Source organism: Protobothrops mucrosquamatus, unplaced genomic scaffold (assembly GCF_001527695.2).
Source record: "Protobothrops mucrosquamatus isolate PMUCROS unplaced genomic scaffold, P.Mucros_1.0 scaffold_215, whole genome shotgun sequence".
Taxonomy (NCBI): domain Eukaryota; kingdom Metazoa; phylum Chordata; class Lepidosauria; order Squamata; family Viperidae; genus Protobothrops; species Protobothrops mucrosquamatus.
The window spans coordinates 1,026,064-1,049,952 of NW_015386291.1; the positions used below are offsets into that span (position 1 = coordinate 1,026,064).

The following is a 23,889-nucleotide window of genomic DNA, read 5'->3' on the forward strand; positions in this document are numbered from 1 at the left end:
TCAGTTTAGAAGAGAGCTAAAGGATGTTATAGAATTGTTAATTTAAGGATAATATAATTTAAGACAGAATATAATTATTGTATTGTAAACCCTGTGTGTAGCTCTGGGAAGTCGGGGGGAAGGGAGGGGGGTGGGGAAGGGTGGGGTATGAGGGAGGTGGGGAGTTATATTGTAAAAATTTTAAAAATTTTCAATAAAATTTTTTTTTATAGCATTTGTAAACTTGCTTAAAGTAATAAATAAAACCAAAATAGCAATTGAAAAGACTGATTTCCATGGTCCTTATTGATACATTTCCTTGTGAGCAATTATCCAAGAGGCTATTCTATTTTCCTTTTTCTTATTGAGCAGGCAGATACCTTTGGGAACAGTTATTCACAAACATACCCAGACCCTCAGCCATTAAGGACATGAAAAGTGACAACCAGCATCTTACACTGCATCTCACTAGTAACCAATACAGCTCTCACCCACTTTTACATGGATGAATCAAGGAATGTCCATAATTACCTAGGATGCTGAACTCGGGACCAGCTTCCAAGTGGTCTTCAAAGGCAGTTCCATGTAAAGTGCATTGCAGTAGCTAAGTGAGAAGTGACCAAGGAACACAAGAAGCCTTCCTGCCCATTTGTGCTATTTCCTCTTCAAGTTATGATCATTGTGACTAACACTGTGAGGGAACAGGTCTCAACCAGAACCAGAAATGGAATATGTTTGGAATTGGGAGACCTGAACCTGAACCTATTCTTTTCTATCCAGATTCTAATAATGGTATCCAGACACCATAATTAGTGCCTCAAGGACATGTTGATGCTGTATCTATAAATGACTTCCCACATTGGCTTCACGTAGATATTAAATACATGTGGAGAAAGTGTCCACAAGAACCCCAGAAGAAAGGGCCATGGGGCTCAGTCTCTTCCCTGCTTCTACTATCTGGAACAGCCCCATTCCCCAATTTCCAAACATTTCAAAAATATGTGTCTCATTATCAAAAGTAGACAAAATACAAGTTTAATACAACTTTGAAAACAATAGCAATGTAGAAATGTAATAATTTAGAATGTGTATCCATGCTTTGAATGAATAGATTGTGAGGATGTGCATGAACAGCATTAAGAACATCCTTAATTAAACACTTGAGTAATGTTGCGATGGGAGAAAAATAATTGTTTACATGTATGTAATCACCATGCTATCCTTTCAAGAAGCAAAACAAAGCAAACCACAACTTCAGAGGGGTGATCACAGTGAAATGGATATTAAAGTAAGGTGCTAGAGAATAGAACAGTGTCGTCATGCTGTTTGCTGCTATTGCTTCTCTTCTTTGAACTAAGTGACAGTGTAATGTTATTTGCTTTGAATAGTGAGATAGGCAGCATATAAATTTAATGAATGAATAAATAAAATAAACAAGTAATTTATTATTCTTGAATTTATAATTCCATGTTTCACTGTGAATGTATGTGAAAGGGAAGCATCTTCCTCTCTATGGTTAAAGTATTGCTGGCTTGAAAGTGCGAGGTAGATTACAATCTAATAATACAGCTAGTCCTTACAATTGGGACTAACAACTTGATTCTTAAGCTAAGTGGTCGGTAAGTGAAACTGCGACTGTGTTTACTTTACTTTTGTTTTACAGACTTCTGAAGGTTGTAAATGTGAGATTTGTTTGCAAAGTTACTATTTCATAACTGTCCTAGCTACAAATAGTTGCTAAATGAATCAGTCACTAAACCAGAACTAAATGTGCCTTACAATTTGAAAAAGATTCTAATTTTATTAATGTGGTTCTGATTAAAACTTGTAGCTTTTTAAAAAATGACTAGAAAAATTATACAAGGGAGAATCACTGATATTACAGGTAGTCTCCAACTTACAACCATTCATTTAGTGATCCTTTGAAGTTACAACAGCATTGAAAAAAGTGATTTATAACCATTTCTCACACTTGCAACCATTGCAGCATCCCCATGGTCACATGATCAAAATTGCAATGTTCCCGAGTCACATGATCACCTTGTGCAATCTTCTGACAAGCAAAGTCAATGGAGAAGCTAGATACACTTAATAACCATGTTACTAAACAACTGCAATGATTCACTTAACAACTGTGACAAAAATGTAGTAAAATGCGGCAAAACTCACAATAACTGTCTCACTGAGACAGAAATATTGGGCTCTATTGTGTTTGTACATTGAGGACTACCTGTAATTTGTTCAAAAAGATTAAATGGGAATAAAGTTAGAGTACCTTTTTATACTGCACTGGTAAAAACCACACTTGGAATACTGAGTCCATGTCTAGTCACCATGATACAAAAAATATGTTGAGACTTTAGAAAGAGTACAGGGAAGACCAGGGCTTTTTTTCTCATAGAACGCCCAGAACGGAGTTCCGGCACCTTTTTTGGATGGAAACTGGTAGGCAAGGTGGGTAGTATGATGTGTGTGAGTTCTGGCACCTTTTTTTTTTTTTTTTAGAAAAAAAGCACTGGGGAAGACCAACAAAGATTATTAGGAATCTGGAAGCTAAAGCATACAATGAACAATTGCAGGAACAGGGTATGTCTACTGTAATGAAGTGAAGGACTACGAGTGACATGATAGCAGTCTTCCAATATTTGAGGGGTTGTCACAGAAAAGAGGGGGTAGACCTATTCTCCAAAATACCTGAGGGCAGGACAAGAAGTAACAGATGCGAAGATTATTAAAGGAGAGATCCAACTAAGGAAAAATTTCCTGACACTGACAACAAATAATCACTGGAATTTTCAAGAAGAGATTAGACAACAATTTGTCTGGAATGGTTAGGATTAGGCTCAAGCAGCAGATTGGACTAGAAGACCTCCAAGGTCCTTTCCAACTCTATTATTCTATGATTAAGTATCTCTTATTTCTCCAACTCTCCCTAAATCATTGTTACTCAAGAAGTATACTAGCTTTGTAGCTAAATTTATGGGGTTTGTTTATATTAGTTATTCTGAATGTATTTCAGATTTCATCAATGTATTTCCTTGATGGCATCACTGGAAATTACCTTTGGTTCACTATAATTGGGTTCTCTTTTCCCTTTCCTTAAATACTTTATCAAGTTTGATGGTTTCCTTTTTAATATTCTTTTGAAAGGTTTGTTGCTTCTTTACTGGGCTCAATGTTGTGTTTCTTTGCGCACACAGACTGCAAAAGGAAAGTATAATACTTTACTTTTGTGGCATCTAGTGGCTATATATGTGTGCTCAGACTAGCTGCATCAAACGATAAGAGTAGTGTTTAATTACGTTATCCCATGTCTACATAGTTTTAATCTTAGTGTTACTGCCATTGTTTGCTGTGAGAATTTTTAAAACTTTTCTTATAATTAAACATCTGCCCTTTGATTCAGCTCCTTACATTCCATGATAATAGGATTTAGCTGTTACAGCCCACAAAACGAAGAAGTAAGATATTCTTGAAATAGCTTGAGCTTTGTTCAATGGGAATATAATTTACTCAGAATATTCTAATGAACTTTTTTGAATGAAACAATATATTTACAGTAGACATTGAAATTATTTTTCATCTTTTTGTATACTTCTGCTTCTCTGTTCAGTCTCTTATTATTTAGCTAACCCAAGGCTTGCCCAATATTGTAGCGTTGGCTGTTTTCTTATTTCTATGAATATCTCTTCTACATAACTTGTCAGTTTTCCCCTTTTCCTGTAACTCAGGCACTATAGCCATAATTCCTCAGTAACTTGCTTGCATAGTATATACTCCCATAGCCTCTGAATCAAAATGGCTGCTGTAGTGCTAGCTGCAAAAGGCTGAAGTGTTGCTGTAACTTTTTCTTTCATGTGCTGTTATGTAACAGAATAACAGAATTGGAAGGAACTTCAGAGATCTTGTAGTTCAACCCCCTGCTCAAACAAGAGTTCCTATACCATTTCACAAAAATGGCTGTTCAGTCTCTTCTTAAAAACCTCCAGTGATGGAGCACCCACAACTTCTGGAGGCAAGCTATTCTATTGATTGATTGTTCTTACAGTCGGGAAATTTCTCCTTAGTTGTAGATTGTATCTCTTTTTGACAAGCTTTCACCCATTATTTCTTGTCCTGCCCTCTGGTGCCCTAGAGAATAAGTCAATCCTGTCTTCTTTGTGGTTGTTGCTCAGTTGGAAGACTGCTATCGTGTCACCCTGGTCCTTCTTTTCATTAGGGTAGATATACCCAATTCCTGCAACCATTCTTCATATGTTTTAGCCTCCAGTCCCCTAATAATCTTTGTCACTCTGCACTCTTTCTAGAGTCTTGGCATATTTTTTGTATCATGGTGACCAAACCTGGACACAGTATTCCAAGTGTGATCTTACTAAGGCAGTATAGTGTTGACACTTCTTGTGACCATGATACTATCCCCGTGTTAATGCAACCTAGGACTACATTGGCTTTTTTTGGCACCTGCAACACACTGCTGATTCATATTTAAGTGATTGTCCATGAGGACTTTTAGATCCCTCTCACAGTTACTGTGAGGGTAAACCTTGCCTGGAAGTTCTTTGAAGTGTTTCGTTAGTCAGAACCATGACATTCTATATCTGTGCAATTGCTTTTTTCTTGCCTAAGTGTACATTTCTTACCATTGAATTGCATTTTGTTGGATAGGGACAGTATTCAAGTCTGTCAACATCCTTCTGTACCTGTCTTCTAAAGTGTTAGCTATTCCAGCCAGCTTGGTGTTGTCTACAAATTTTGATAAATTCCCTTTCTATCTCCTCATCCAAATAATTTTAGAATTTAGAAGTTGGAGAGTCCTAAGCCTTTTGCATGCTTCCCTCCATGTAGATGTAGTTCCATTGAGGACTATACATTGAGTGCAATTTGTCAGCCATTTACAAATCTATCTAGAGGTGATGCTGCTTGTCCCACATTTTTCTCTCTCAACAAGAAGCTGTGGTTTACTATGTCAAATGCCTTATTAATGTACCTATAGCAGATTTAGGTTCTTTAACAAAATCTACTTTCCCTTTTTTGCAAACTTGTAAAATATGTTAATGTAATATTTTTTTCCTCTGTATTAAAATACCAAGCAATCTTTTGGCACAGGAGTCTGAAAGTTTTTTAATAAAAGGAAAAGCTTGCTACTTTTTAAATCAATGTTTACTATAAAAGAAATACCTGAATCCTTTTGATTTGTTTTTTTATACTGTGATATGATCTTAAGGACCTTTAAAATATGGCTTACGCATACTGCAAATAAAATATTTCCCATCAATTTATCAAATGACCTGAGAGTGAGTTTCTTTACAGCAGCAGCTTCCAAACTTTTCTATATCCCATACCCCTAGAATACTTTTGATATATTCTCGCACATCTTACAAAAGTTCGAAATAACGGCAATGAATTATGCATATACACTATCATTTTGAAAACCCAAGTTTTCACATCCCCAGTTGGGAACCCCTGCTTTACAGCATGTGTGCATTCATATATCTCTTCTTTCCCACTTAATACTGAGTTCTTTCTTTTCTTTAATCTGTCTTGGGTTTTGTTTTGTTTTTTTGTTTGTTTTTTAATTGTCTTACTTTTGCTTCTGGATTCCTTTGAAACTGTCCAAAATTTCCCAGCTGTTACACTGAACAGCACATGATGGCTGGGTGCGTATCTGCCTGTGAGAGTTTTTCTCTATTGTGGCAAGAATCCAAATTGTCTAATTTTTTGGAACACTTGCTGAAAGTATCTTGCATTTAGACTTGCACTGGAATGAAGATTGGAATTGTAGAAATGATTTCTTATAAATCTTCACTCCAAAAGCAAACACTACTGTCATGCATATCATGTCTAACAATGCAAAGATCATTTCTTTGAAGGACTTGTTTGTGCTGCAGATTAGAAAAGATAAAAATAATCACGGATTTCTTCTGATGAGTTGGAGCAATTCTTTCTGTTGCTTGCATTTTTATATTTCAGTGCAGATGAGAGAACTTTTCTTCTGCCAAAGCTGAGAGTGACACAAAACTTCCCGAATTTTGTTTCTTACTGGCTGCTTGGCTCTCTCACTCTCTCAATATTTTATTTATCCTTTATCTCTCATTTATTGAGACTTCTGGTATTATGAACAAAAAATCAGGTTCAAATTTAAATGCAAATTGAGCTTGTTTATACAAGGCAATTTTGTGACACACATCCATGATCACTAGTTGAAGGCTGGAGTTAAAACTCTGTGCAGCATAAAAGAGGGAAATGCTTCTGCTGTCTGATGTACATGTAGTCCTCAACTTAAAACAGTTCATTTAGAGACAGTTTGAAGTTACAACAGCACTGAAAAAAGTGACTTATGATTATTTTTCACACTTATGACGATTACAGTATCCCCATATTCACATGATCAAAATTCAGACGCTTGACAACTGACTCATGACAATTGCAATGCCCCAGGTCATGTGATTACCTTTTGCAACCTTCTGACCAGCAAAGTCAGATTCACTTAACAACCGTGTTACTAACTATACAATTGCAGTGATTCACTGAACAATTGTCACAAGAAAGATAATAAAATGGTGCAAAACTCAACAAGTGTCTCACTTAACAACATAAATTTTCGGCTCAATTCTGGTTGTAAGTCGAGGACTTATCTGTATTATACCACTTGTTAATAGGGCACTTAGTAATTTGAAATGACATCCACCCAAGAAAATGGTGCCCTATAGTTGCTGTTTCTACCTCTGAAAATTGGAGATCACTATTTAGAATTAGTATTGTAAATTGTCTTCTTAATTTAAACTTCTGTGGAATATCAAAAATTAGTGGCTTCAGTTGTATATCACACTGATCTGTGGTTTTTTTAGGCATGGTTTATTAAATGGAACACAATTATTTATGACAGTTCATCTTCTTTGGAAATTATGCATTCATTTACAACCATTCAATAGGCTGAGAATTGAAGATCTCCATTTATTTCAGAGCAGCCAATTATGAATGCATGGGCCTTGAATTTATCTGCAACTATGTGGACAAAATAATTCAGCATGTTATTTGAAAACTTCTTTTATTAATTTATTTGGTATTTGAAACTTTAATATACAATGTTCTTTTGGAGAGTTTAAGTTAGAGCAAGGATTCTCACACTGTGAGTCAGGACTCCCCCAAAAGGGATGAGAGTGATCACAGTTTGTTTTTAAAAGTCAGAGAAGACATGCAGGCTAAGTGAGAGCAGTGCCAAAGCTGGTTCTGGGCTTGGTTCCCAGTTCTGTCAATGCAATTAGTCAGTTTTGTGGTATCTCAGAGTTTGAAAACTTCTACAGATATATATAGATTAAAGTCAGAATGGGACAATTGACCACAGCTGCCTGGCCCCTCCCACTTCACCCCGGCCTCCATATGCCAGCTGACCCAACGGGGTCATCCCTCCCCCACCAATCCTCCCCCCTCCACTCTTCCCCCGCTGCCTCAGCCTGACAATTCATTTTGGGACAATTTGTCCCTGCCAATTTGCCATGTGGGACAATTAGCCACACATCCTGGCGGCCAATCCACGCGCTGAGGGGTAGACCTCTGCCTTCCCCATTGGACATGGCACACAGAGAGGACACTAGGTGTGCGCAGCAGCCTTGGGTGCTGGGCTTTTTTAAAAGGCTGTATGCTGGGAGGCGGTGGACATGCCTTGGCATGCCTTCCCGGAGGTGGTGCAGTGCCCTGCCACCCCCCCAAAGAGGGCACTGAGCTTCACCCCATCTGACCATGCCCACTGCTGGGGCAAGTAGGCCACTCCTCTCTGCCAGGCGCACCTTCCCAGAGGTGGCACAGCTCCCTGCCACCCTCAAAAGGGAGGGCACTGGGCTCCACCCCACCTCGCCAGGCCCACTTCTCGTCCACCGCTGCACTGCCAGGTTTGGGTGAGCGGGATGCTGCTGAGTTGGTGGCTATGGGACAGAGTGGCTGCCACTGCTGCTGGCTACACTGGCACTCACACCCTCTCCGTCATCCAGATACAACACACATTTGCAAAAACAACACTCCATAACCAACTTCCCACCCACACCCAACCTCCCTCACAAAATGCTCTACCCTTAGCAAACACCATGCCCCCTCACTATGTACACCTTGCTGTTCCCCAAGCACATAACACTACTTTCTGCAGCTGCACCTCCCTATTCCTCTTGCCTTGCCTGAACGTTCAGCCTTTGTGCATGCCCCTTATCTGTCCTGCTCCCTTGCACCTGGGGGTTGCCAGAGCAAGCAACATCAACACACCACTTCCACTGACCTTGAAGTCATTGCCCTGCTCTGCCAAAAATCTTGGCCATTCTTTGAAGAAGAGCCATAGGAGACAGCCTTCACTTCTCACCTGCTTGAGGACACACCATGCTCTGTTACCATTCAGCTGCCCCTCCCTCCGCATTTTCCCAACTTCCCATACACCTTGCAGTGGGAATGTAGATTAGCCTGCAATACTGTATTCTAACCACTGCATCACCATATCATCTGGTGAGATCAAGCTGGTGCACCTTTTCCATAGCAGTTCCGCCATTGTGAAAGAGGTTCACATTGTCTGTCTGTCCATCCAGCCATCCCTCAAATTTGTATAACTTCCCACATAGTGACTCTTGGCAGTGTACATAGTAATAATCAAGTAAAAACCATTAAAACAATCCATTTAAAATAAAAACTAGTAAAAATGGCAGTAAAACATATAGAGAATTAATCTATTAACTGTCATATAGCCATTAACAGGTTGCACTTTACCATGATCCCCAAGCTAGTTGACAAAGTCTTGTTTTAAAGGCCTTCCAGAAAACCAATAGAGCTGGGGCCAACCTCACTTCAAGGTGAGTGATGTTCCACAGAGTGGGACTGACTGCAGAAAAGCCTTTCTTCCTAGGTCCTGCTGAACAACATGCCTTTCCTGGCAGACCTCAAATATCCCAGTCCCATGCCATACAGGGTTTTAAAGATTATAACCAATATTTGATTGGAAGCAAACTGGAAACTAATGCAACTTGCACAGCAGAGGTATAATGTGTGCAATTTGGAGCACACATAACTGCCTTCTGCCGCTGCATTTTGCACCAACTGAAGCTTCTGTAAACTCTTCAAGATCAGCTCTATGTAGAGCACATTACAGTAATCCATTTAGGAGGTGACTACAGCGTGAAGTAGCATTATCTTCTTTCTTGTGATCAGAGCTAGACTTTTGCAATACAGCTGTATTGCAAAAGTCTAGCTCTGATCACAAGAAAGAAGATAATAATGTTTAATAATGTTATTGCTGACAAATGTTATTGGAATTAAGACTGAGATTATACTTAAAGAAACAGCTGGATTACCAACTAAAAACATTTTTAAATGTGCCTCTGCTTAAGTTATTGCTTTTTCACATTGGTATGCTTAAGGCAATACTTTTGTAATACAGAATACAATAGTTAATGTAAAACCAAAAAAAAACCCAGTTTAAAGAAACCTAAAATCACCAATCCAGTGTACTAGGCTTGCTGTACTTACCTCGTTGTCATCCAAACATGGATTTTATGTTTATCCACTGCAAAGTAAAGGCTCCAATACGATTCAGCTTGGAACTAGACTAAGCATCTCTCCATTCCTAAAGCCATTTTTACCTGCTTTTGCAGCAAGCAAGCAGTTACAGGCTTCAACTTAGTTTTTTTCCCCTTTCCCCTTTCCCTAATTTAGATTTGAGATGGAATGTTTCATAGCTCCTCTGACTTAATAGTATTCTAGTACTGACAGACTCTGTTGTATGGCTTATTATTGGTGACATTTTTCTTCAAGTACTGGCACTTTCTTTCTTGCATGTTTGTTATCTTCCCTTGACTTGAACAGGAATAACTGTCTTGTTGTCTTAGAGCATTGCTAACATATAAGCTATCTTTGGCGGGTGGGGAATGACATGCAATACACATGTTTAGTAAAAAAACAAAACATTTCTTTCTCTTTGTTCCTTTCAGTGCACAACAAAGGAGCACCCAAGCAAATAAGAAAAGAGCAATCCCAAACCAGGTACTGATTCATGTTAGGTACTAACTCATGTTTCCTTTCAGCAGATTGTAACTACACACACAGTGCAGTCTATTGAGCACATTAATATATGTAGTTGCAGAAAATTGAATAGGCCTGTGAATATAGTACTGCATAATGTAGGAGATAATATTCTTTCCTTATATCATCTGAAAATGACATGGAAGCAGTTCCAATTACAAAATGTACAAAATCTCCAGCAAGTTTTTTTGCTGTATGTGCTGATTTAAACTGAAGCTGTTTCTGCAAAGTGCATTTCCAGGTTCTTTGAGAAAACAATCAGAAAACAATGCTAGTTATAAAGAAAAAAAATAGAGAAAATAAATAATGCAACCATAATATTCCTTTGAGAATTTGTCAGTCTTGAGATACTTGCATTTTTGATAGCCAGGAATTAGGCACAAAATTGGCAATTTAACTTGTTGCATAATGGTTAGTTGATATACAATATAGAGGACCAATATATATTGATTCTTGTTTGGAAAGAGTGTAATGAAACATTAACACTGTACAATTATAATTAATAGCATGTAACTTTTTTTTCTTTTACTGTTTTTTTTCTACTTTTCCTTTATTTTCCTACCATTTTTATGCTTCTGCTCCTCCTTTCCCCTCCTACTCAATTTATTTGATTTTTTCACTGTTTTGTCCCCTCGTTCTGCTTTTCCTTATTTTGACTGCACAACTAATTTTGCCAACCTCTAAAGGGTGAGATACTGGTAAGTACCTGTATAATATGCTAGCGACTGATACTTAAAACTTGGTGATGGAGATTTTCTTTCATAACAAAAATCCCAAAATAGGCCATCTTGCTGCTACAAACATTGTGCACTTAATTGTACAGAAAAGCAAGTCTCTCCAAAAAGTGTTCCAGGAGATCCAGACATGGGAACTACAGTATAGCTTTAAGCCTAGCTCCTAGTACTAAATTTGTGTGGTTATCAATTTGGCAATGAATGTTGCTCTTCATAGACTTTCTCTCTATGATGCTCAAGGGCATACTAGTTTTCTTTGAAATTGTATAGGTCCCTTCCAACTGTTGTTCTCCCTTCTCCTCTCCTCTACCCTACCCTACCCTACCCTACCCTGTAGGAAAGTGTGCTTATGGAAAAATCCCTCTTTCTGCATGTTTTTGATCTTTATCTTCTTCTGGTGAGTGCTGTTGGTGTGATGGAATGTCAACACATATGCTGTCCACCTCACCAATGCTTTACCAAATAAGGTTTTAAGTCTCAGTTCCTAAGTGTCCCTAATTTTTAATTTAAGATGGGAACATGAAGTTGAAAAATTAGTTCAGGGTGGAAGCTAAGTGTGCTGGTGAAACTTGATTGGTACTTGCAATGTTACTAATTCTGTTAGATGGAATTTCTCTTATGACATTCCTAGTTGCAGCTTAAATTTACCTTTTTGAAAATATCTCAGAATCTTTGTTGTACTTAGAATATAATACATTATTAAGTTGCCGTTTGAAGTCTTAACTTCAGGCAAACACAGGGAATGGCTTAAGGAGCAGTGCAAATGGATGAAGAAAATAACAAGTACAGTGATATTGCATCCTAAGGCTTAAACTGATGAACTGAATTGATAAGATCATTTAGCTGATCTTTGGGAAATGCATTGCATAAGGCCTTTTTGTAAAAGGAGATCTGATTCCCTCAATCTTCTAGTCACAAGGCACTTGAACATTCTCTACACTTGCTTGCCTGTCATCCTCTGCTCACTTACCATTTGAAGAAACAGCGTCAAATGGTCCAGGTGGGTGTCCTGATCAGAAGTATTGTTTCTGAAATAATGTCATTTCATATTTAATGAATGCATATGGTTTGCTTACAATGATGATGGGCTCACAAGCATGTGGCAAATGCTGTCCAGAAATGGAGTCCCCCTTTAGATGTAAATTTAGCTGTGAAAATTTAATTGGTTAGCTTAGATATTTCATGAGATATGATGAAGTTTCTGAACTCTTTTGAATTCTCAATATTTCTGTATAAATATGACCTAAAACATGATCTGTTCTTCAAAAGGTTCTAAAACTAAATAAAGAGAACCTTATTAAATAAATGAGTCAAAAACAGAGTAAGAGAATAGAATAACAAAGATGGAAAAGACCTTGGAGGTCTTCTAGTCCAACTCGCTGCTCAAGCAGGAAACTCTATATCATTTCAGATAAGTGGCTATCCCGTCTCTTTAAAAGCGTCCAGTGATGGAGTATCCACAACTTCTGAAGGCGAGCCATTCCACTGGTTTACTATTCTCACTGTCAGGAAATAATGTATACTTGGATTTCAGTAGACATTTGACAAACTAGACCACAACAAGCATGAGGGAATTCCACACTGGAAGTGGCTACTGGATTGATGGCAGACTCTAACTCCCCCCAGCTTGCTCTCTAGCCTCCACTCATCCATCTTTTTGGTTATCATATTGATGTAGTCACATGGTATTCTTTTTCATTGTTTATTTTATTGTTTATTATTTTATTTCTGTTTTGTTTACATTCTTTTCATTTTTTATTGTTGTAAGCTATGTAGAGTAGCCCCATGGTGAGATAGGTGGCAAATAAATTTAGCAAAACTGGACCTTGAGGTACCCCAATGCATGCTTCCTTCCATGTAAATGTTGTTCCATTGGGGACTATCTACTGAGTGCAGTTGGTCAGCAAACTGTGAATCCATCTAGTGGTAGTACTGTCTATCCCACATTGTCTTAGGCCCAGTACTCTTTATAAATGATCTAGATGAGTGGATAGAATGGTAACTCATCAAATTTGCAGATGACACCAAGCTGGGAGAACAACCAGCACTTTAGAAGATAGGCTCAAGATCCTGAAGGATCTTGACAGGCTTGAACACTGAGCCCTAACCAACAAAATGCAATTCAGTGGTGAGAAAACTAAGATTTTACATTTAGGCAAGAAAAAGCAAATGCACAGGTATAGAATAGGTGGGTCAACAATGGTAGTTATGAGAGGGACAACCACGTAAATATGAACCAGCAGTGTGCTGCAGCTGCCAAAAAAAGCCAGTGCAGTCCTAGGGTGTGTCAACAGGGGGTATTATCATGGTCAGATGAATTGTTAGTATCACTTTTGGTAAAATCACGCTTTAAATACTATGTCTAATTTTGATCACCTCAATACAAAAAAGATATTAAAATCCTGGAAAGTGTACAGAGAAGAGCAGCAAAGATAATAAAGAAAACTAAATAATATGACAAACGGTTGAGAGAGCTAGATATGTCTAGCCTTTCAAAGAGAAGGATTAGAGCAGGGGTATCAAACTGCCGGCCCACAGGCCGGACGCGTCATGAGGAAACCGCGGCCACCCCATTGCGGGCAATGGGAAAAAAGTTCCGCTACGTCGTGCGATGTCACGTGATGACGCGAGTTTGACATGTCTGGATTAGAGGGAACATGATAACTGTCTTCCAATACTTGATGGGCTGTCACAAAGAAGAAGGGGTTGTCTTATTCTCTAGGGGGCACCAGAGGGCAGGACAAGAAGTAATGGGTGAAAACTTGTCCAAGAGAGATACAACCTAGAAGGAAAATTTTTCTGACAATGAGAGCAATCAATCCATAGAATAGCTTGCCTCCTGAAGCTGTGGGTGCTCCATCAGTGGAGATTTCCAAAAATAGACTGTGCCCCCATTTCACTGGGATGGTATAAGACTCTTGCCTTGAGCAGGGGATTGGACTAGAAGACTGAGGTCTCTTCCAGCCCCATGATTCTATAATTCTAGGATTCTATATATTTACATGTGGCAAATGTATGTAAATCTTTGTTTTCAATAACTGTTGTGCCCCTCTTGGGCAGCAATGTGCAACTAAAGATTTTCAATAATTGTTAATCAGCCCCACATGTTAGCTCAGAGCAATTTTAGCCCATTCCTCCTTACAAGAAAGCTTCAGTTCAAGGATGTGGTAGGCTTCCTTGCATGAACTGACCACTTCAGATCCTTCCACAAAATTTCTATAGGAAATAGGTCAGGACTTTGACTTGGCCATTCCAAAACATTAGCTTTTTTCTGCCTTAGTCATACAACTTGTATGCATTTGGGCTGTTCACTTGCTGCATGATCCACTTCAAGTTTCAATTCACAGTTACCCTGACATTTTCTTGCAGAATTTGCAGGTAAAATTCAGAATGTGTAGTTCCATCAATGCTGAAGCAGCACAAAAGCAGACCAGAGGCCCAAACCATGATACTGAAACCACCATGTTTCACAGATGGGATAAGGTTCTTATTTTGGAACACATTTTGACAAACAATACTTTTCATTCAAGCCCAAAAATTATCTATTGGTCTCATTTAGTCACAGAACATTCTTCCAATAACCTCCTGGTTTATCCATGTAGTCTTTTGCAAACTGTAGATAGGCAGCATTCTTTTCGAGAGTAGTGGTTTTTTCCTTGCAACCCTGCCACATGTCATATTCCAGCTGAATAAGCCCAACCAAGCAAAACACTAGAGACATGATGAACTCCAATGCTAACTTTATTAGGCAAAAAACAATCTGGCAAGTTTGAAGTAAAGCTAAAGCTATGGCAGAAAAAAGATAATTAAAAGAATAAAATTTCCCCTCCCCTCTCTGACAGTTCAGGTCACATTGTCCAATATATCTTCTGGCAATTGTTATGAAAAGAAACTTTAGTTAGACAAACAACTCTCCAGCTCCCACATTGGTAAGGAGCACCTGTGGATTCAAACTTTCCCCTCTCTCCTTCCTGCACTGTTGGCAAGCTAAGAACATGCAGCGGTCCTAAAGACAGCAGGCTTTGCAGCTTGACACCATGGTTGTTCAGTGTTCTCCCAAAAGAGGTCTCTTGAACACTGACATTCTCTGGTACAAAAGAGGCCTTTAGTTATTTAAAAGTAACCTGGGCTTCTTTAAGGCCTTCAAAAATATAAATGCTTTGCTCTTGGTGATCTTGATTGGTCAGCCACTCCTGGGGAGGGTAACAATGGATGTTAAATTGCATACAGTAGACTGGCGGAGTCAAAACTCTTTGGCAGTAGTTTTAGAACATTTTCCAGCCTGGTGAGCATAAACAACTTTTATAGAGATCCACAGAAATCTTTTCTGTTACATGATGTATTCTCACATACCTACAGTATATGGTGAAAATCAGATAATACCCAGAATTTTGTTCTTTAAATAAGGCAGGACCTCCCACACTCACACCTGATTATTATTCCATTGATTGAAACATCTGACTCTAATTTCCCCTTCCAGTGACCTGATAAATCATCTTGAATGCATTTGAGTCAGTATAAAAGAGGGGGGGGATGACATTGCTATACGGTATACTACAGACCACCCAACCAAACAGAAGAAATAGATGAACCTTGTCTCCCAAAAGATAGAGAAGGGAACCAGAGGGTCCGCCATACTGGACTTAATTCTCACTAACAGAGATGAAATGTTGAACTGATTTCAATAAACTTAGAACTTGAGAAGGATTCCTTGCATGAGAATTCTCAAGGGGAAAACAACCCAAGAAGCTTGGGAAACTTTGAAAAGTGCAATTATAAAAGCCCAGTCTAGCACAATTCCAATGAGGAAGAAAAATAAGAGATGTCAAAAGAAATCAGTATGGCTGCACAAAAACTCTTTGATAAATTGAAAGACAGAAAGGACGTATAAAAAGTGGAAAGAGGGGCACATAACTAAGGCAGAATATCAGCAAATAGCCCGAATCTGCAAAGATGAAGTCATGAAAGCTAAGTCCCAAAATGAACTAAGGCTTGCTACAAAAGTCAAAAATAACAACAAAAAAATCTTCTTTCAACATGTAAAAACAAGAAAAAAGTCAAGGAAGTGATTGGTCCATTAACAGGAGAAAAAGGCAAGAAGGTGACAAGCAGCAGGTTGAAAGCAGAACTACTTAACTCATTTTTTGCATCTGTCTTTACACAAAAGGAAAAAAAACAGACCAACCTATCAAAAAATGCTATAAAATGCAAATTAGGAATTCAAGTCAAAATAAGCAAAAAAAAAATGGTAAGAGAACAACCTATCCACTCTAGACGAGTTCAAATAATTAGGACCAGATGGATTACATCCCAAAGTTCTGAAGGGATTGACTGATGAGATCTTAGAACCACTGAACCATACTTTTCAAAAATCCTGGAGCACCAGGGAGCTACCAGAGGACTGGAAAAGGGCTGTTGTAGTTCCCATCTACAAAAAAGGAAAAAAATGGATCCAGGAAACTACAGACTTATCAGTCTAACATCAATACCTGGAAAGATTCTGGAAAAGATAAACAACAAATCTGCAAACACCTAGAGGCAGAGTCATAAGCATAAGCCAACATATATTTGTCAAAAACAGATCATGCCAGATAAATCTTATTTCATTCCTTGACAAAGAGACAAAATTAGTGGAACAGCGAAATGCTGTGGATATAACTTACTTGGACATCAGTAAAGCATTTGATAAAGTTGGCCACAACCTACTACTTGATAAGATAGAAAAATAAGAGTTAGACAGCATCACGACCAGATGGATTTGTAAGGACCTGCCTCAATTAGATCTCAACCAGTCTGGCTTCTTGGCTGGAGCTTTACTGCAGCATGATGGCCTTCCTTGCCATATCTGAAGCAAGCGGTTGACCGTGGCTGGCTCATGGAGGGTTTACTTGCTTCTCCTCTTCTCTCGGGTTGGATTTGCTTCCCGGGTTTTCTGGAAAGGTACTGGTCTGGTCAATCTCCACTTCTTTGGCTAAGATGCACCAGCCATATAAGCACGCAGGTAGTCCGTGTACAGGTCGTCATTTAGCCCGTCCTGGAAACACTTGCATGTACGTGAGAACATGAGCCAGGAAGCACCCCAGCTGTTGGGGATCGCTGTTAAACTTCATCCCCAGAAGAATCAGTTTTGGCTCTTCTGGGGAAGTTCTTTCTCTGGGTGCTTGTGGGGGTCCTGGCTCTCTGTGGAACTGCTCACCGCTGCATTGCTGGAGTATCGGACATCCTCTCCGTTGAGCCCATCCCCCCTACTGTCTTGGTAGTCACAGGTTCTCCTCCGCCCTCGACTTCCTCAGTCAGTTCTTCCTCTTTTTCTGGGCACCCCAGGGATTTAGCCTTTAGGTCCTCAAAAGCTTCCACCATGTATTGCACGACTCGCTTCAGGATTCCCTCTATTGGGTATGACTGTTTGTCCATTTCTTTGTCATCGGAAAGCAGCTCCATCTTTTTCTTCCGAGCCTTCTTTCCACCTCCCCAGGTGAAAGTTACCCTTTGGGTTCTTCCTTCACAGTCTTTCTTTCCAACACCGAACAACCATCTTGGCTTCGTGGAGTTTTCTAGGGCAGCTGCTTCTTCCAATCACCTGGAGGTGCCTTCCTCGGGGCAGATCTGGGCAGCTGACTCACTCCAATCCTCAGTTCCAGCTTCTCCCATTTCGCTGCCATGCGAAGACATATCGTGCGCGGCCCCCCACGGTAGGGCAGACGTCTCTCTGGGTTGGGTACTACTGCAGACCTTGCTTTATGTAAGGACCTGCCTCAACTAGATCTAAGAACTCCTGAAATAGACATTGTTTCAAAAGGAAGTTTTATTGAGAGTTAGTGATAGCAGGAAGGCAAAGCAAAGTCTGAAGGATTCGCACATGAAAGGTTACATCAAAAAGCCTATTCAGGTCTCCTCCCTCCAGTGTCGAATCGTCTGTTTGAAATTCAGCCAATCCATAGGTACTAGGTTGTTTTTAGAACCTAGTGATTTAGCGTCGATCTCAAGGTCTCGCTTGGTTTCGTTTCCCAACGGTCCCAAGTTCTGTCTCAGACTCCGTCATCTGGAGATAAGACAGATGTTTTCTTTTTTCTTTTTTTCTCAAAAAAGTTTTATTAATTTTGAACCCCCCATACAAATACAATTATAAACATACATTAGTATATCTACCCATCTTCCCTCCCCCACCCCCCATCCCCCCCCCCGACTTCCCAGAACTAATTACAGGATTAGGCACACATAAAAGAAAAAAAAAACTTTAGCTCAAATAATCAAAATATAATTATGCATCTTCCCCAAATCCAAATATCTAAAAATTAAACAGCCATTTCTACAGAAATAAAAAATGAAAATTAGCAACTAATCTTATTACTATTAATCATATCTTAAACCCATTAAATACAATCTTTAACTTCCTTTAAAACAGTATAAATCCTTTAAAATAGTACAATTATATATCATTAATCATCTAATCTCTTCTTTAATCTCAAATACTTGTCTTTTAGATAAAATTTTCTTTAGTTCATACTTTCAATCTAAAACAATCTCTTCACTCTGCAAGTCCAAAGTTTTATGTAAATTTATCCTCCTGGATCTCTTCACTCTGCAAACCCAAAGTTTTAAAATATAAGACTTCTAAAACATTCTTCTTTTTTATAACAAATTTGAACCATTAGTATTACAAATCCAAAATTTTAGAGATATAAACTTCAAAGACATTGCTTGTTGATCTATCCCGGCTCTTCCCTTTTACATCTCTCCCCGGCTTTAAAGCCTTTTTATTACTCTTCTTTTCTTTCCTTGCTTCCTCTTTTTCACATTGCTGATCAAAATCGATAAATCTTCTGCCTTTTACATTGACAATCTATAACGTGTCCGAAATTTCTGCAGGTAGTAAGCCTGTATAATTCCATTGTAGCAAGATCTTCTGAAAGCACAAACAGTAACTTCTCCAGCTGGTTTTCTCTGATGCACGACCCATAAATTAATTCTATAAGCTTTTTTTCCCACTATTTCATCAGGGAGGTACACCAGAACAATAGCCAGATCTGTTACAGCTTCCTTTCCCAGCTTTTCATGCTTATCATTTTCCAAATCTCTACAATATAACATATCATTTTGGGCTGTTTCCATAACATCTTTTTCAACATTTTCGCATGATTTATCCGCCCGTTGCTCTATGAAAAGTGGAACTATAAGACTCTGAAGAACAGATGCCATATTTTCATATAATCCTTCCAATTTCTTATCTGAAAAGTCTTCAATTTCCACTCTAAATTGCTTTGCTGCTTGCATCAAATCCTCCTGTAAGTCATTTATAATTGAAGATAAAGGCATTTTCAATAAATTCTCTCTTTCTTTCTTTCTCAGTTCCGCAGCCATTTTAAAACTATTCTCCAAGCTTCAATAATCCATAAGAGTCTTAAATGTCACCAGCAAATAAGTATTGCAAATTCGTTACAACTAAAACTTTCCAAAAGCCGAAGGAGCAACAATGTATCTCTATACAGTCAGTAGCCAGAAAAAAGTAAAAATAAAAAACGAAAGTTCTTATCTGTTCCAAGGAAACGGCAGTTCCGCGGCCATCTTCCTCTCACTTTGAATAAAGAAGATGCTAATATATTTTCAAAATCAAAATCCCAAATAGTCCAAAGCAACTCCAAGCCTCCTGTATAGTTCCGTCTGCTTATAATTTAAATCCAAGTGTCTTTTAGCAGCAGAAGTGGAAGCTGCATCTGGCTTCGCTCCAAATAGATAGGAGTGAAGGCATCATGGGGCGCGGAGAAACATCCAGACTTCGGGCGAGCTCTCATCTCTCAACCCCGATCAAAGAAAAACCAGGGTGAAAGGGAGCTCTAGCCCTATCCGGACAAACTCACCCCCCCTTCTCCCGAGGGACGGGGTTCCGAGCCGAGAGACAGCTGTTGAACGCTGTCTCTTCAGGTTTTGACGCACTCCCAGATGGGCGGCTAACAAAAGCCGCCATTCGGTGCAGCCTGTCACCACCGGAAGCCAAGACAGATGTTTTCATACCACATTCCTTTCACACAGAGGGAGAATAAAGCAGAGCAAAGCAAATACATCCCCCAACCAACAAGCCCCCCTCCCAACAGAATGGCAGGGCCCGAAAATGAATACATAGGCATAGCAATAGACAGTAGGCAAATCTATTTGAGGGATCCTGACAAACTGGCTGACCAACTGCACCCAACATATAATTCTTAATGGAACTGCATCTACATGGAGGGAAGTATGCAATAAGGTACCCTAAGGCTCTGTCTTAGTCCTAGTACTCTTCAATATCTTCATCAATAACTTAGATGAGGAGATAGAAGGGGAACTAATCAGATTTGCAGACAACACCAAACTGGCAGGAATAGCCAATACTTCAGAAGATAGGCTCAAGATACAGAAGGATCTTGACAGACTTGAACACTGGGCCTTACCTAACAAAAGAAATTCGATGTAGAGAAAAGTAAGATTTTACATTAGGCTAGAAAAACCAATATAGAGTAGGTGGCAACAGGCTCAACAGTAGTAACTGTGAGAGGGAACTTGGAATCCTAGTGGACGATCACTTGAATATGAGCCAGCAGCTGCCAAAAAAACCCAAAATAGTCCTAGGCTGCATTAATAGAGGGAATGAACGGTTGCAGGAATTAGCTATGTCTAGTCCAGCGACATGATAGCAGTGTTCTAATATCTAAGGGGCTGCCATAAAGAACGAGTCAACTTATTCTCCAAAGGAAGGATAAGAAGCAATGGAGGGAAACTAATTAAGGAGAGAACCAAATTAGAATTAAGGTGAAATTTCCTGACAGAATAATTAATCAGTGGAAAGATTTGCTTCCAGAAGTTATGGGTGCTCCAACACTGAAGGTTTTTAAGAAGAGATTGGACAACCATTGTCTGAAATGGTATAGGATTTCCTGCTTGAGCAGGGGGTTGGACTGGAAGACCTCCAAGATCCCTTCCAACTCTGTTATTCTGTTAATCCTAAAGGGTCACATACATTTATTTGCAAAAAATATATATGTAAGTTTGGATCATTTTCCTCAACAAATAAATTAACAAGCATACTGTTTTGATTCATTTGTTTAATTGGGTCCTCTTTAATTAGTTTTTGGACTGGTGCAAATAATGCATTTTAGATCATATTTATGCAAAAATATTGACAATTCAAAATGATTCACCGACTTTAAAACATCACTGTATTTGGCATGGTAGCTTTTTTTTTTTTTTTTACCTAAAAGCTTCAATTCTGATGTGTAACATTTTCTGCATAATATTTTGGGTGGTATTGCTTCCTCTCATCTCTGAGAGAAAGGTATGTACACACTATTATTCCTCTATATTATTTTCCCTTGTCTGGTGAGACCAATGTTTCTCTGTGCTTTTCCTTTAAGTGCACTACTTCAAAGAAATTTGGCTGAGTAGACTTGGCTTTGATTAGGCAATCTGTTATTGTGTTTTCAATTAAAAAGACACTGAAGAAACTATAGATGGTGGATTCAGAGCTAAAAATCACGTGGGCTTATTTGGTGGCTTCATAAGAAAATGGAAATGCCAGAAACTTTGAGGGAATATCCTTTTAATACTAGGGACAGAGCACTTCACCTATCTAGTTTTATTTTGCAATAGTTGCTCTTGCAGAGATATTGATACGTCATGAGGTAATACAATCTTGGAGTATACATTTGGCTAATTAATCCATTTTGAATGCTTATGCATTCATTCTGCTCAGATTTATGGTATGGGAGATCTGTTCTTCAAAGTGCTATTTTACTCCCCTCTTTCCAGTTTTACATTTAGATTTGGTGGAAAAGAATCTAATCTAGTATAAAGTATATAAGAAGATTGCCTTTGGCCAGTTTTCTCTGGAAGTTTAGGCAGGCTGTCAGGTAGTCTAACCATTGTATTATACTTGAAGAATCTTAGAGTTCTGACACTTCCATTTTCATGATATTCTACAGGTAATTGTGCAAATCTTAAAACAGTAATTTTTAAATACAGTATGAAGTCTTAGGAGTGTGCTGCAAGAAATTGGAGGTGTGTCTGAATCCACATCAATAGAGGATTGCCTATTGAATGTGTATGAAATTGCTTTGGGCTGCCAATTAAGCAGGAAGTCCAGTCAAAATTACTCATACCTGAAAGTAGTTTTTTTCTGGGGATAAATAATTTCTATTCTTATGTGCACATTTCTCCTTTCATGGTATTTAAACATATGTCCAATTTTAATTTTTCAAAAAAGTTTATCAGAACTTTGGAAAACAACTCCAATTCCAATGCAATTCCTACTCTTTTGCTGGATGTAAGAATGAGGATTATGCTGCAGTAAGAGGAAGGTGGAAATCTGACTGGCTGGGCTGTTTGATATTACATAATGGGCTGGCTTCTTGAATATCAGAAGAAGTATGAACCTATGAAAAATCCTTCCATACCTCTTTCTCTAGCTTCTTGCAAGTCTGGTTGTAGTATTGATGACGAGAAAGGGTCAGGAGGCTTTTCTTGATCTTTCTACCCATTTTTTCTGATATTTGTATCCCTTCTGTTTTCTGGATCTGTAAATATGGCTAGCTTTTGTGATTAATAAATAAAGGCAAATGTCCCTTTTTCCTCCCCCAGATTGATAGCAGAAATAGTTTTCTTGAAATTTGTCATCTTTGGCTGTTCTCACTAATTTGCTGCCCAAAGATCTGCATCTGTTTCTTCTTCCACACAAGCATTTCTCTCCTTTGTTATCTTCAGTCTGTTTTTCTGGCTACATTCTTTTAAACTGCAATTAGATTTTAAAATGTAAATGATTCCTGTTTCCGATTCTTTTTTAAATTTAAAAAGCAACAACATTTAAACAGATATGCTTTCTGTTCAGTGTCTTGAATTCCCAGCACTTTTTCATTGCTTTGTTGAGCAAATTGAATTAAAGCTGAGTTTGCAACAGCCCATGCCCTCCAGTGCACCATCCTTGCATATGAGCATTTGTACAGTTGTGTAAATTACTTGGAAGTTTTTGTTGGCAGTAATCTGAGCAGCTCTGGGAAGATAAAGATTCAATACAGTCCGGGCCTAACTCTTGATCCCTTTCCATAGTTACTCAGAATTCTTGCCTATAACATTTGTAATTGTTGTAACCTAACACATTCATCTATAGCCATTAGGTTTGGCATGATTGTACTCAAACATGTGAACAAATTCCTCAGTACAGATTGCTCCTTTCCAACTCATTACTAATCTGTGTGGTTGTGCTAATTCGGTAGAAAAAATATCTGTATTTAAGCTAAGTTGTATTAAACTTTGACTTTCTTTTTTCTTTTCCTATTCTAAAATTACTGGCAACAATAAGAATGGTCAGCATAAATTTGGATATCTGAAGTTGGGCCCAGCTTTGTCTTGCATAATTTAGTTGAAAGAGTATTGGGATTTTGTTTGTTTGTGGGGAGGGAGAGTTGATTAGGACTCATTTTTTAACAGTAATCAGAAGGTAGAATGATGAGAGGCATGAAAACTAAGCTTTTGGGGATTTTGAGAAGTTGTAGACTTTAATGAAGCTGACTAAAATTGTATGTTTTCAAGATTATTGTCTGTTATAGCTGCCTGCTAGCCACTGCAAAAAGTTAGCTTTTGACCATTTTGCAGTTCAGTTAGATTCTCTTGCCCAGTTGGTTGTAAGAAATTGTATTCTGTTTAAATATACATAACTAAATATGTATGATTATTCCTTGAGGTGGGGAGTGGGTAATTCTTATTATACATTAGGAGCTTTATTTTTTAAAAAACTCTGGAATAAACATTATTGTATGTTGATTGGCTCGTTCATTCTTTAGAACTGCTTAGCAGCATTTTTTTAAAAAAAGAAACATTTATTTATTTATTTATTTATTTATTTATTTATTTATTTATTGAATTTATATACCGCCCTATCTCCCTTGCGGGACTCAGGGGGGTGAACAGGCGATAATAAAAACCATGATAAATATAGGCAGTTCTAAAATCAAATTAAATAACGGGCCTGTTCTAAAAACACACCCATACAAAAACCCCCACTAAAACATAATCAAACTACGCCAGGCCGGCCGCACGGAATAGATGGGCCTTCAGGGCTCGGCGAAAAAGGCGCAGGTCCGCAACTGTACGTAGGTCG

At 38.5% G+C, this 23,889-nt stretch overlaps 1 protein-coding gene across 2 annotated transcripts in view; it reads left to right on the plus strand.

Moving 5' to 3' along the window:
- Positions 1–23,889, plus strand: part of DNM2 (dynamin 2) — a 228,574-nt gene that overhangs the window by 149,084 nt on the left and 55,601 nt on the right. For both annotated transcript variants that reach the window (XM_015827536.1, XM_015827542.1), the window contains exon 13: positions 9,942–9,993. In XM_015827536.1, coding sequence (XP_015683022.1) covers positions 9,942–9,993 — 52 coding nt within the window. The remainder of the gene's footprint in view (positions 1–9,941; positions 9,994–23,889) is intronic.